This window comes from Natator depressus, chromosome 13 (assembly GCF_965152275.1).
Source record: "Natator depressus isolate rNatDep1 chromosome 13, rNatDep2.hap1, whole genome shotgun sequence".
In the NCBI taxonomy this organism is placed as follows: domain Eukaryota; kingdom Metazoa; phylum Chordata; order Testudines; family Cheloniidae; genus Natator; species Natator depressus.
In genome coordinates, this window is record NC_134246.1 from 28,525,669 (window position 1) to 28,540,855 (window position 15,187).

The 15,187-nt window shown below is 44.4% G+C and overlaps 1 protein-coding gene across 4 annotated transcripts in view; it reads right to left on the reverse strand.

Annotated features, from left to right (window-relative positions):
• Positions 1-418: 418 nt before the first annotated feature.
• Positions 419-15,187, reverse strand: part of TOX2 (TOX high mobility group box family member 2) — a 260,543-nt gene continuing 245,774 nt past the window's right edge. The window contains exons 6-8 of one of the 4 annotated variants that reach the window (XM_074970334.1): positions 13,941-14,348; positions 11,436-11,566; positions 419-1,591 (exon numbers count right to left, since the gene is read on the reverse strand). In XM_074970334.1, coding sequence (XP_074826435.1) covers positions 1,555-1,591; positions 11,436-11,566; positions 13,941-14,348 — 576 coding nt within the window. In that variant the 3' untranslated portion in view covers positions 419-1,554. The remainder of the gene's footprint in view (positions 1,592-11,435; positions 11,567-13,940; positions 14,349-15,187) is intronic. The other 3 variants (XM_074970331.1, XM_074970332.1, XM_074970335.1) reach the window with 3 other exon arrangements.

Sequence of the window (15,187 nt, forward strand, 5' to 3'; positions counted from 1 at the left end):
AATGATCTTAATGGAATAACACAGATTCTTCAAACTTCCCAGAGAATTAAAATTCACTGAAATCTTGTCCACAGGTTCCATATTAAAACATTATGTTGTAATGAAACAAAGTTATTAACAGTTGATTAAATATAGCATTCATGGTTGGATTTCGTAGTTTAATGTTCATATACGACCTTTTAGTAATTAAAAAAGCCAAGCAAATTCCCAGATAATAAATTATGTTAACGTCTAATAAGGTTGAGAGTAGGTATCAGAAATTTAAGGGTAAAAAGCCATTGCACATATAGGCCAAGATCCTGTGAAAACATATGCACATGCTTCTCTTTACACAGGGCAAATAATCCCATTTAAGTCGATGCGACTGTGTGTAAAATTAAGCATGTGCATAAATCTTTGCAGGACTGGGGCCACAGTCAATGAGGTGAGGCTGGTTTCTATACATTACCTCTGGGTGCTGCCCACAAAAGAAGAAAAGAGTCTGGTTCATTTCTACTTTTCATATGTTTTATTATAAAGAAAGGTAAGATAAGCATTGTGAACTGAATGTGCTGGGTGCTGAGAAAACAGCACCATCCAAAAAAATTAAAAAACCCCCCAAAAACGCACCTTATGATAAATTGTAATTCTGCTTTCTAATTCTTCATAAATAGACAAAAATCATTGTCAGCAATTTTAAATAGATGGACATATGGCTGAAAAAAATATAATAATGCCATACAACATGGATATAAATTGTCCATTTCTTGCTGTACAAATAATAGAAACAAGTTTGGCAGGCTTTTTTTTTGTTTTTGTTTTTTATACACATCTCCCTTCTATGTATAACTAAAAAATGTGCTACACTTAATATAAAATGCTTTTACTATAAAGTAAACTACGAATTTTTTTCCACAAAAAAATCTTAAAGGATGTCTTCAGCACAGCTCTAAAACACTTAGTAAACTACTTACAACTATCCAACAAATTATATTTTTTCATGATCTTTTTCACATTTTTTCCTTTCATATTTTGCCAGCTGCTCTTTCCACCCGCCCATCTAGGAATAGTTTTTACTTTTATTTCTTTTTTTTTCTTGCCAGACATCCAAGGCCTTTGCATGTACAATATTCACACAAACTTCACATTTTCCTGCACAAAGTTTAGTGCTGTTAGCAAGTCAAAGAGTGCATCCTCCTACTGAGCCGGCCTAATGCGGCAGGACCCCAGACCTGGGCCTACGCTGCGTCTAAAAGCAGTTCACTAGGAAAACAGTCCATAGCTAAGCTGATGGCAAGCAGATAAACGGTGTTCTTATTTTTTTGTTTGTTTGTTTTTTTTGTTTTTTTTTGTTCTTCATGATTTATGAGGTTTGGGCTTCCACGAAAAGTAGACTTTAGAGTTCAAAATAATAAAAGAAAACTGCTCTTAGAGCCTGGAAATGAAGCCAGCAACGAGACGTGTTAGCTCAGCTCTCTTGTCTGTATGACTTGCGTGACGCCCCTCTGGGTGGTCCGTATTATAGACCCTCTCAAGTGTCCTTCCTTTGAGCCTTATTGGAAAGAGATGGTGGGTTTAGGTGAGGTAGAGTGACTTGTCCCTTGGCAGCATGCTGTAAGGGAAACAAGAGACAGAGGGCGGTGAGACAGGCAGCACAGCACTTCTAAAATCAACAACCCTCAGGGAAGGCGCCTTGGAGGGGAGGGCACAGAAATGAGCCGTCCCACAAATCGCGACTGCATCTTTTGAGCTGGTTTATGGTTTTTATGGTGTTACGAGGCAGATTTTAATAGATGTAACTGCATTGGCCTGCATGCGGGTGCGTGTGCGAGCAGCAACATCAATGCCTGATGTGACAAACAGGCAATTAAAACAGCAACAAATTGGGCACTTTTTAATTCTTAATGAACTTCAATAAACCTAACGACCCTCCAGCACTACACCAGGTCCTGGCCTGCCCCAACATCTGCTTTTTACAGGGAGGCCAAACATTTGCTCTCAGTTTTTATTCTCCTCACATACTTTCCATACTAGGTTCCCCCAAACCAAATACTTTAATGCAATCAGTTTTTAACAAATATCTGTCATGCCTATTAGGCACTGGCATGCATGGGGGAGGGGCGGAGAGAGTGAGCTCTCTGGAGGCCCAGTCCCGCCCCATCCCCATCCACTGCACAGGAGAGCACCCAGCTGCTTCACCTGTTCACGGGGCACAGCACCCCTCCCGCTGCATGCTGGTGGCAGAGCCATAGTCCTGTCTCTTGCTGGCCCTTTTGGGGGTTGGGAGCCCTGGGGGCGCACGTAAAGAGCAGCCCCATAGCCCCATGGAGTACAGGGACTGCTGTTCTGAGAAGCCCTTGTGCCAGGTGTCAGAAGGGCAGGGGGAACACCTTGCCTGCTCCCCCAACCTATCTGCCTGTGTCGGTGCTTGCCAGAATCCAGACCTAACAAAGGGACCCGTCTTCAAAATCAATTGAAGTTCGGAGCCTAAATACTTTGAGGATCTGGGCCTTAGTACCAGTCCTAGTGCTCGGTGCTGTGATCAATCCCAGGAAAAGCACAGCCTACACCTGGTAGTAAGTGCTTGCAGAACTGGGCTCTGCATGGGCCCTGCTCTGCCAAGACTTAGGGAAATCTTGGCCCCATTTGAAGTTGATGGGATTTTTGCCATTGACTTCCAGTGCCAGGATTAGACCCTAAATAAATGGGGTTAACTTTACACATGTGATCAGTCTCCACATCTCCTGTCCAATACTGGTTGTCTCCTTAGGCCTCAAAACAACAACTTCTGAGTATTTTACAGCCACCTATGCCAGAGAAACTCTTATCCAAGAGCTCCTTTGCTCTGTACGGGTATGTCTACATTACACACTAAGCCTGGTCTGTGGGAGTCAGTGGACTCGGTGTTTCCAAGTCTGTGCTTCAGCGTTCACACTACATTGTAAACCTGGGTTTACAATTGCTAGACCTGGTTTCGCAGCCATGCTAATGGGTCCATGCTACACTATGCAGACCCTTCGACTCAGTCTGCAGCTTGAGCTGTGTCCACACTGCAATGTGACAAGCTTGGACTTGAGTCACAGAAGAACTTAGGCTCTGACCCCCCCCGCCCCTTTGCAGGGTCCTAGGACCTAGGTTCTGAGTACTTGATGGCCCGAGTCAGACTGATTTGTGTGTGGACGGAAGGGGGACTTGGGCTCAAACCTGAGTCAGGCTCGGGCTTAGTGTGCAGTGTAGACATGTACTATGAGCCTGGCACTCCCACCAAAATGAATGGGCTTACCAGATCAGTTCCTTGTTGCTCTCCCAATGGTAACACTTCCCAAGAGGAATTCACAACATAATACCATGCAGTTTCCCAGCATGGAACCCACAGAACAGCCGCAGCCCAATCGCTTTTCGGCCAAAATGAGGTCATCTGCAATTTCTTATGGCAATTGAATTTCTAACCTGTCATTAGCAGTGGACTGCAGGTGACCCCAGCTGGTCCCATTGGGAACGTATTAGCCACAAGCAACGGAATGGAGCCATCCAAACAAGAGGCATTCCCAGCTCCAGGGGGTTATGTCATGCAAGTAAAGTACTTAGGGTTGCCAAAAGCGAAGGCATGAACTCTGGAAGGCTCTTTTATGGCTTTCATAATCTACACAAATCGGCTCCAACAAATTTAGCCCCATAAAAAAGTCTGGCTTTAAAAGGTGATGAGAAAAATGATACAACTTTGGGAGATTCTTGTGTGTGTGATTATTAACTAGAGTAATAGAGAAAAAGGAATGAGGGCAATGAAGTACTGAAGGCCTGGTTGATGCAGCTGTTGATAAAACAAGAGCAACGGAACGCAGCCTGGCCCACACTTCACTAATCTGCATGTTTTATAATTTGCACTTAAAATGCACAGTCTTTCCCTACCGCACTAGCAAAGATTTAATACCAACGAACAGTAGTGAGGTCTTCTAGTACCAAAACTTCATTAATTTTACAATATGCACTACAGAACATTTCCTAGTATATTACAATGCATTACCATAAATAACTGAATTCAAACTAAGTCTATTTGTGATGTTTTATCTTTCCTTTTTTATGGAGCTTGTTCACTCAGTTGCTGATTTGGAAAATTCAGCCATCTGGAATGGCTCTCCCAGTCATTAGTATGAATTAGTGAGCATCTTCTCGTTTGGACAAACTGAGCATACACAAATCTGCAGGCCTGGTTGATATGCATCCCAAAGTAAATTATTCAGCTTTGGTAAGGTGCCCAGAGGATGGTGGGGAAATGGGGCCAATAGCAAATCATAATAAGTAGTTATGAGGGTCATAAGGACTGAACAACTGACCAGATCTTTGAGAAAATACGAGCCAGGCAGATACCACATAACTGGAAAAGAACACATGTGGTAGCATCTTTACAAGGGAAAACCCATCCGTGTCGGTAATACCCCTCCGGTAACATCAGTCCCTAATAATATCATGGTGCAAATACTAAAAGAAAAGCCTCACAGTACTCACCCTGTGGCTCTAGAGTTTTATATGAAATGTAGGGGTGACACAAGCGACTGGATCTGATCAGAGCCTCTTGCTGTGCATGAGACTAAGCTGAGCTGATTCCAGAAGTGCTTCTCACACCAGTGAGGCTGTGGGGAGCATGCAGAGGGCTCCAGAAAGGCAGTGCAAGTGGGGAATCTTTCCCAGGTACAGAGGGATGAAGAGGAGACCATCCCTCACTCTCTCCTTGTAACCCAAGGTGGAGCTGGGGGAGGGGAGAAAATTTGCTGAATGGAGTTACAGAGTCACAAAGACAATCAGCCCATGGAGATGAGACGTTGTCTTGCAATGTTTGCATCCTGATGTTCCGCCAATACATGATGCTGACGAGTCATGACAGTGCCTTGTCACGACGTTAACATCACAACCGCAGAACTGAGATGGTTTTTACATCTCTCTTCAACTCCATTTGATGACCTATTAGTTCTTCAGTTTTTCAAGATCAATCACCACTGACCTGGAGGACATCAGCTGCTATAAGCAATCGCCAACATAGGTTTATAATGAAAACACCATGCCAGAGCTACTGTGATACTTTTTTTCTTTTTACCAAATCACATTAATTATCAGATGCAGGCAATGCAATAGAGGGCCTCAATTTGGATTTTAGTACAGCATTTAATACAGTGCCTTGTGTAATCTTATTGAAAATATTAACACTTGCAAATTTCTGTCAGATTGGAAAAGTGGTTATAGGACTGGGGAATTATAATGCCTTAAATCATAAGGAGGTGTTCAATGTAGTGCTGCCTACAAAGATCTAGATGGGGGAGCTAAACATAAATGAAATCTGCAGCTAATGCTACACTGGGAAGAACTGCAACTGCCAATGAGGGCAGAGGAAACATGCAAAGGGGCCTGGAGAGATTAGAAAGATTGGCAGGTAATCACAAAATGAGCTTCAAGCTGAAAAAAGGCCAGCTCATATACTTGAAGGAATGCGATCTAAAACCCAGGTCTTCAATAGGTACTTGAGAAACAGTGATGGTGAAAGAGGCCAAGGGGTGATACAGAAGAGACAACTCGAGTCCGTAGCTTGTGATGTACAGTACCTGGGAAAATGAAAGCCACGCAATCTCACAGTTCTAGATTGCAACAAATCAGAGAAATGATAGTCACTCTTTAGGCAGTAATAGGGAGATAGCAGCTATATTATTACTTCCAGTTCTGGGCAACTCAGGACCAGAAAGATATTGAAAAATTGGGTGGAGTTCTGTAAAATCAACATGATAATGAAGTGTTAGGAGGGAATGATTGGTGAAGAAATATTTAAAACACTAAATATGCATAGCTGGGCTGAGTGATAACTGAAGGGATATGTGACCATGATATATCAGTATTTGAAGGGTATAAATGCAGGAGCATAATCATTTAGTGGGATAGAATTAGCAGTAATTGGATTAAACTGAGCTAAGGAAAATTTCAGCTGAATTATCAGGAAATACTTCCTAACACCAAGGAGTTAGTAGATGCAGAATAGTCTTCTGAGGGAAGCACAATCTTGTTATCATTTAAAAGTTGTCTGGACAACAGACTCAAGAGAACAATGCAACACTGGCCGAGAGAATGGCCAAGATGACTACAAATATATAGAAACAAAGCAAATGTATGGATCAGACATGAAGCTTAGAAAACACTAATCTGGAAAGCAAGATGGGATTGTCTGTTGCTTTAGGGAGGTTGGTACAATCCTAGCTAACGGGAACCTGAGCACTTTGTGTGTCACATCACCATGGAAAACATTCAGATTCTCGCCAGCCCATTGCTGATTTCTCTCCCTAGATTGTTGCTTTAATTACAGTTATATTGAGCACAATTTTGAGGCTGAAGTGGGAATTACCCGATTTAGTGATTATCTGATAACACTGAAAACTGTGCCACTCAATCAAACCCAACGAGGTGTGAATTTCCTTTATGACAGAGCATGCATTGCCTAAACTTTGTTGATACAAAGTCAATTTATTCATGTGGTCAACAATCCACAGCCAAGAGTAGAAATGATGGGAGAAGAGCAGTCCAGTTTAACATTTAATGTGATCTTCAAATTATCGTGAAGTTTGTTGGAGATGCTGTGGAGACATTCAGCTTTCACATATAAGTACCTACATAGACAGATGGAGTTATAGTCTCATTGAGACATATAGGGCTAAGCATTCAAAGCTAAGCAAAATGAGTCCTCCTGCAAAAATGTGTATGCACCATAGACCCTGCAAACCATGCATCATGGCAGCAAATACCAGGTTTTAGTAAGTGCAAGAGGCACAAATTCATTATTGCGGGTACAATCACTGACAAACTGTGCTTACAGTGAAATAAGAATTTGTCTCTGAAATGCAAAAATGTAGCTTTGGTAACTGGGCTTCCAACAGAATGAGTCTCTGTAATACAGTGGTTCTCAATCTGTGGGTCAGGACCCCAAAGTGGGTTGCGACCCCGTTTAATGGAGTTGCCATGGCTGGTGTTTAGATTTGCTGGGGCCCGGGGCCATAGTCAAAGCCCGAGCTGCACCACATGGGGACAAAGCCTTCAGCCCTGGGGTCAGGTTACAGGCACCCTGCCTGGGGCTGAAGGGCTTGGGCTTTGCCTCTCCCCTCCCCCCCTCCCTCTCCCCTCCCCCCGGCTCGGGGTGTCAGGGCTCTGGCAGGCTCAGGCTTCAGTCCCCCTTCCTGGGGTCATGTAGTAATTTTTGTTGTCAGAAGGGGGTTGTGGTGCAATCAAGTTTGAGAGCCCCTGCTCTAGTACTAAGCCTTGCTCTTTGCTCGATAGCAACTGTGTTTTTTCAGTCCTGAGCCCTGTCTGTACAAGTGGAAAGAACGGAGAGACAGTCCACACAGACAGACCCATACTCAGTTCAGTTCATTGTTATAATTTGCTGTAATTATTTTCTGGCGTTCTCTGCATAATCGGTGTGGTTTTAATATGATTCTTCCAGGAATCTGAGATAAACCCATGAAATTTGATATTTTCTCTGTGACAGATGCATGAACTTTGATCATGAATCACATGGGTCCCTGTGCATACAATACAGCTTTTTGTCAGGCTATTAAAGAGCTTGTTTTAGCAGCACACAGCTCACACCGGCCACTTACAATGGTGCTTCTCGCGGCTACCACGGTACCCCAAGTGTTCTGTATAATACACTTTTTATCAAGCTACCTCTATCAGGATGCCTGGAGGGGCACACTACGGGAAACTTCTCTCCCCACCCAATCCCCAGAAAGCTCCTTCCATGGAGTCTGGGGGAAGGGTGTGTGTGACTTATCCCTAGGCCTGAAAATCCAGCACCTTTCACCAGAGATAAATGCACGTAATATTTATAAAACGAACTCACTGACGAGCTTCGTTAAGTGCTTGAAAGAGGCTACTGAGGACAGCTCTGAATGGTGATGTTCACACTGAGTATCACTTATTTTTCTCCCAAGGTATCATAAATAGCATGAGAACAAGACCTCACTTTCCTCTGGCTTCCCCAAAGAACAAGAGCTACCCCCTCAGAGCCACCTGCTCCTGAGATGCCCAAAGGACCAGCAGGGAGAGCCAGTTGATCTCAGAATGCTGGCCTGACTGTTCGCGCAGTTCATGCTGTGGAAACCCTTCCTGCCCTGACCGGAATCGCCCTCTCAAGCTCCGGAGTGTAAATGTTCGTTTGCTGCTGCTGGATCTAAAGAGGGTTTTGTTTTTCCTGATACATTTGGCACCCAGTGCTGCTCCTTCAGGCCAAAATGTTCAGACATCTCTTCGGTGCCTAGGGCCACATTTTCAAAACTGGCCGCTGATTTTGCGTCTCTTAAATTCTGGTGCCCAAAAGGAGATGCTTTGTGTCTGATTTTCACGATTGCTGAGGACCGACACGGCAGCTGACACTAGTAGGATTGTCAGGTGCTCGGCACCTCTGGAAATGATGTCGTCAGGCCACCTTTATTTAGAGGTAAGCTTTCTTGGGCAGGATGGCCTTTCTGGGATGTGTTTGTACAGCACCTAGCACAAGGGGGCTCTGGTCCAGGACTCCGGTGTACCACTGACATACAGATACATAACAATAAACATTGTCAGAAATGAGTGAGTTTGGGTGCCTCGATTGTTGATGCGCAACTTCAGTCACCTCAAAGGGGCCGGCACAAGATGCTCAGAGCATTTGGGCACCTCAAATTTGAGTGCCCCAACTTCAGAGAACTTGGCAAAGATTTTCCAAGATGACGAATCAGTCGTCAGGTCTGAGGTGCCCAAAATTTGAAGCCACTTTTGAAAATGTGGACCTACACAGCTGCAATGGGAGCTGTGGGTGCTCAGCACCTCTGAAAATCAGGACCCTCTTAGATGTAGGTGCCTGAATTTAGGCACCCAAGTCTTAACATTTTTGCCTTAATATCCAAAAGTACCTTCCCGGGGTCTGGGAGGCAGTTCATTTAGTTCAGACTATCTATACCAGTGGTTCTCAAAGCCGATCCGCTGCTTGTTCAGGGAAAGCCCCTGGCGGGCCGGACCGGTTTGTTTAACTGCTGCGTCCGCAGGTTCGTGACTCCCCACAAAGGTTTCCCAGAAAAGTCTGCAATAATCCATGTAGCTGAACTGTTTCAAGTAGACAGAAGTCCAAAGCATCCTATAGGCTCAGAAGATTATTTACTTCCCTGAAACAAATACAAGGTATGTGCTATCTGGGCTGAATCAAGAGATCGTAATTGCATTGCTGGCACAGAAGAGTGTGGTATTTCCAAAATACCTGTAAGCTTGCTATTATCTATAGTGAATGCATTATGTTCCAGTACAGCACTATACCTCAGTCAAATCAAACAAGCGCTCAGAAACAACCATGCTTCCCCTTCCATACTTTCAGAGTGGGCAGCATCCACATCTCACAGGGCAAACAGGATAAAATGACTCCCAACTCCTTATCACTGCACTTTTGCGCCACGAGGAGTGGATACAGCAGAGGCCGGAGTGCTTTTAATACGCCCACCCCCTCTCAACTACAAGAACTAAGATGCTTCCGGACTTTTAGTTTATTCTTCCCTCAGAGCTTGAACGCCATTGCACTGAACTTTCCATTGACATCCTCAATATTGTAATTCTCATTATGGCATAATGAGAAAGAGCTCTCTTCAGCTCTGCAGAATTTACAGGTCTTGTCCTGAGACATGTGGAGGGCCTGCTGTAAAGTACTTTGTGTGTATTAGGGAGGCATGCTGTCCTTTAGCGCTCAGCCCTACAGAAAAGATAAGGGACATACTACTAGTGTTAGCCAGGGGAGTTTTTTAGCTTAAGTGTTAGAGGCCAATATTTTGGAAGCTGAAAAGACAAGTCTATTGTCTGCAGACATAGTACTGCAATACCACAGCTCCCAGTGAAGTCAAGCATTTTTCAGGATTAGGTCCTGTATTCCCGCCCCCCGAACATGGAACAGAAGCTGTCCAGACAAGAGAAAAATCTTGTTTTCTCAAGTTTGGGGGGCAGCAAATCAACCTCTCTCTGGCTACAAGAAGCTGCTCCTCTTGATTAACCAGCACATGCTGGGGGGAGGCCATCCTTGCTAATACTTGAAAAAGTCTTTCACGTTTTCAAAACTTAAGAAGTCAAAACTAGTCAAGCCGGATTTTTCACTTCAGTGCATGAGAACCATACTGGTAGGGATGAGACAAGAACTGCCCAATGCACATAACAGCAGTGGGTCAGGCTGGCCTGTCCTGCTCAGTGTAAATGTGCCTTTACTGTGCATTTACTTACACAAGAAAATCGCAAGATTCAGTCATTTTCTTTCCTTTTTTAAAAATATTTTTATATTCAATGTATGTGTAATTTTCAAACTGCCCGCTTGTGTGGCATGGTTTAGATTCTTAGCCTGTGCAGAAGGGACAATGGCACAGCTTCATTTACCTTCATTAGCAGAACAACTTGCTGGACATTTTGGGGCAGATCTTCACCTGGTGTAAGCTGGCAGAGCTCTACCAATTTACACAGCTGAGGATGTGTACCCCCTGTGACAAACTGCCAGCACTACTTTGATGGGTCTCGCGCTTTCTCCTCTTGGGGAGGGTTCAGGGCACCATTTCTCGCCCCTGAACTGGGGTATTAACTGCCCCACTAGTGTCCTAGAGGAGGGGAGTGGAGAGGGAGGGACCCGGGCCCACCCTCTACTCCGGGTCCCAGCCCAGGGGCCCTAGGGATAGCGGTAAACTGCTTGAACTAGCGGTTCCTTCCCCTGGGCTACTTCCCTCTCCTGCCCTTCAGCTTGTGGGGCTTCCTGCCCTCCCTCTGCACAAACCAGGTGTCCCTTTACCTAGGGTCTTGGTCTTCTTAGCCCACCGCAGCACTTCTCCAAACTCTCTCTGCTTCCCTCCAAACTGCTCTCTGCTCCAACACCAATCCACTCTGCTTCAACTCCTTCCCTTGTGTGATTGAAGCGGGGGGGCGGGCGGTTATCAGGTGACTGGCTTCAGGTGCTTTAATTAATCTATACCAAACTTTCTTCCCTCTACAGGGAATAAGGCTCCCTTCTAACACTCTCCTGCTGTCCTCTGGCCATGCTGTATCACCCCCTTTTTTTTTTTGGTCAAAAAGTGCTGATTAAAACTTTGCTCAGCGGCAGTTGGAAACACTGCAGAAACTGCTTCCACAGCTCAGGAATGAAAGTCAGACGAAGCTAATAGGAATCTTCACTGAGTTATCCTGTTATCATTTTAGTCCTCAGATTCAAGCAATTGTTTTGGGGCCAGGACAGCTCACTTTCCCAGAAACCCAGGTTACTAAATAAAAGGAGCACACAAACGTTAAAATAATGCATGTTTTTGGAACATGGTATTTTGATTTCTTTTACATTTTCCTTTCTTGAAGTTATAAACTATCATGTGTCTGATCACAAGAGAACAGTGCAGACAGCTCGTCAAGCATATTAGTAGTACATTGTTTTGTCTACTGGCCTGCAGTGGTTAATTCCACACTCTCTGCTGGAGTAATCATTGTCCCAGTCGGTATTTCCTGGGGGGTTTGATGCACCAGGTGACCGGGGTCCAACACTGTTTTGAAACTCAGATGAAATATGTGAAAAGTCCTGTGTGGGGAGACAATAAAAGAAGGGAAGAAAAAGTTACACCCATACAAACAGGCAGATAAGCAGAAGTTCTAGTTAATGTTTGCCTATGCACGTCCAAATATACTGCCCAGAAAGTATGGGCAGAGCCAAGCTAAGACGAGCGTTAAACATGTGCATAATCTCACTGAAATCAAAAGAACTTGAGCATGTGCTTAAGAACAGAATGGGAGAGTGGAACCATTTCAGAATGATCCCTGATACAAAGACAACATTTACTTCATCTCACTGTTTCTCTCCCATGTTTTTAAGGGCCTCTCTTCTAGGGAGAGCTTTGGTAAACAGCTGCAGAATATGCAACGTGATGAAAGCCTTTGCATCAGCATTCTGATAATGAAAGCCATTTTCCCATCTCAAGTGCGGTTCTCTTTGCAGTAATACATTAGCCTGTCCTAATGTACAGTAACAAGTTAAAGAATATCCACACAAGCAACATTCTCTCCATCAACTGTCATGGCTGGCAATTTAACAGGAACTGTGGGAGTTCATATTATCTGAAAACCTATTATGGTACTGTTTGTGCATGGGTGACCTAATTATCAAATGTTAGGGAACAGATATTAACAATGGAATCAAGGCAGCTACTTGACTGAGAACATGACTTCTCCCGAAACATTCATTTTTGGTATATAAATTGCTAACAAAATATGCGGAATTAAGCTTTAAAAAAAAAATCTGTGTCCAACCTTGCCTGACACCTCCATTTTAAACGATTGCCATATGATTCTCTCTTATCTCCACCATGGGGTGAGAGCTACTGCTGACTCTATACAGTGGCCACCTTTGCTTACACAGCACCACACCATGCCAATATTGAAATTATTGCTCTGTAAAGAGCGTTTGGGATTTCTGGAGTATGCCGGATATTGCTCTCTTGGATAGGATGTCTTTTAATAGCCTGAGGGAGAATTTTGTTACCAAGGCCCATTTCATATTATATTTTTTCCCACTACTCTATACGCCAAGGTTATCAAATGATCTTTTCTCAAAGTTAGTCCTGAATAGGATGGGCAGAATCATGGAAAAAGCCTTGTTCATTAATTACATTATTTGATTAATTTTGTGAAACATATCTAATAAATAAATGATTCGACAAATTAGTCAGTCAGGTCCTCTGGCTGGGAGAAAAATGGGGTAAAAGATTCATCAAATAAGTTGTCTGACAGCTGTGAAATTCATAGAGCAAGTCCTTCATTATGAATAGTTCACCCAGCTCTAGTTACATGGGAGAATCAGAGACTCCTAGAAATTAGAGACGGAAACGATCTCTTACGTCATCCCACTCATCCCTAGCCAATGCCAGAGTGTTCCCTTTAGGGTATATGATGTACTTTGTACCATTGCCGCCCATTCATCCAAAAGCTCTCCCCCCTCCTGGTTTATTTTCTTCATATCAGAAACCCATGACTGGCCACTCTAAATGTGGGCGCACAGGCTGAGTTTGGACATTGCAAAGCATGGTTTGTTCATCTTAAGGTAGGCAGCCTGCATATGAGCACACAATACAGGAACTACTTTGCTTCCATGCAATTCAAGTGAAGCCCGTTTTTCATCCTTTCAGATCTTCTATCAAGCAAGTTATTGGGTAATTTTTCCCATTGCTGGGAAGACACTGGAAAATCAATCATATTCCATGAAACGCTTGGTTTTTCCCCCTCTGCATTTTTTACTTATTTTCTCTTCCCACATGCTAATCTTTGGGAAAAAAAATCCTACATTCACCTCTGTTGTTATCCTAGGAGCTTTCATCCTTTATTTCAGTGCTGTCACATATGCTTTCTTTGCTGGATTTTCCAGGGCACTGCGTCAGATGAACAGAAAGCTCCGCTCCACCCTGCTAAATTCACCTGAAGCCCAACAGACAACCAGGGGACAGCTTGTCTTACAAGAACTTCTTCCTGGTACATCCTTGACTGCTATGGGAGTCTAAAGGCACATCTACACTGCAGCCGGGATGGCAGATCATGGAGACTTACAATGAAAGTCAACAAGATTTATGCTCCTAAGCCGCTTACTCCCTTTTCAAATTCCCACCTTAAAATGTCAGACAAATAACAGAGCTGGGAGGTAACAGAGCCGGGAGGTAACAGAGCCAGCGGCCATCTACAGGAGAATCGCATGGCTAAGGAGCTGACAATGGAATACTTTCTTAGAGTGACATCTTTGCCCAAAGTGCCAGATTAGTACTGTCATGACCTAGAAAATCATTATTAGTAATAGGCTCCACCGGTAACATGAGAAACTTAAGCTGAGAGTACAGTTTCTGATGCACAGCAGATCTTGCTTTAAAAATGTGTTTCCTTTTAGACTGGTATTCAGGATCCAGGCCACTCACCTGCTGCCCTGGAGGTGAAGCGTTCATTGGGGGCTGTACCTGTAGTGCCATGGAAGGAGACAAGATGGATTGCTGTTGGACCTGCTGCATGCTGAGTGACTGGTTGAGGAGGGAGCTCTGTGGGTGATGCAAAGACATCTGCTGATGGAGAGGAGGGCTGATTTGGAAAGAAGGAGGTGGCGAGGCACTGATGCTGGGCAACATGGGTTTGGAACTGAGGGTTCGGGAGAGGCTGGGGTGAGGGTGTCCCCGGTAACTCTGCAGATCTGATGGGGACAGGAATGAGCCTAAGCCAGGATAAGGCGACGAGGCCTGCGGTGGCATCGTATACATGGGCTGTTTTGGTGGTATCATTTTGGAAGGTTGGTTGGGTTGGGTGCTTTTCGTCTCACCCTGGTCGGCAGAGCTCTGAAAGAAAACAGAACAGGGGTCAAGTGAAAAAGGAGTTCTTTAAATGAAGAAAACATCATCATCATCCACCTTCGCCTGTTTCCTCACAGGCACTCTGCCTCCACCTTTCCCACACTGAGGATAGTGCTCAGGATTGTTCTGTGTTTGTATAGCGCCTGACACAATGGGTCCAGGTTCGTGGCTAGGGCGCCTCGCTGCCATGGTACTACAAATAATTCATGATACGGTAATAACAACAAGCTCAGACACAGGTTTAAACCCGACATTAACACACAGTTACCACGTGGCTCTCACTGACTCAGTTTTATTCCCTAAAATCTTGCAGCAAAAGTCATGTTAGTTTCCCTGATTCTCTTCCCCACCTAATACCTCCAGCCCCCTCTCAGACTGGCACCATCACCTACTGCTCTCAGCATGTCACTGATTCCTTCCCTTCAAAATCCCTCCATGCGGATTCTCGTCTCCTCTGCAGGCTCCACAATACAAAGGTGCACAGGTAACACCTTCCTTTCCTTTGTTCCTCCTCCCGTCCACCCAACTCAAGCCAGCAGGCCTGTAAAACCAGACTGACAGCAATATCCAAAGCCAGGAAAATCAAGCCCAGTACTCAGCAGTGGACTCCGAAGCGACTGGAGCACGAGGAAGCCAAACTCCTCAGAACTGGTGCCTGCCTGCAGTTCATTTTTAGACCCAGAGAGATGGGTGATAGAATCGCTTTCTTTTCCAATTAAAAAAAGAATGGCATTGTAACATGCTGACTTCTTCATCGTGTGCATTCCTGCAATCCTGACAGGGCTTCATAAAGCACAACGCAGGAATGGCCTCATTTTGGAACA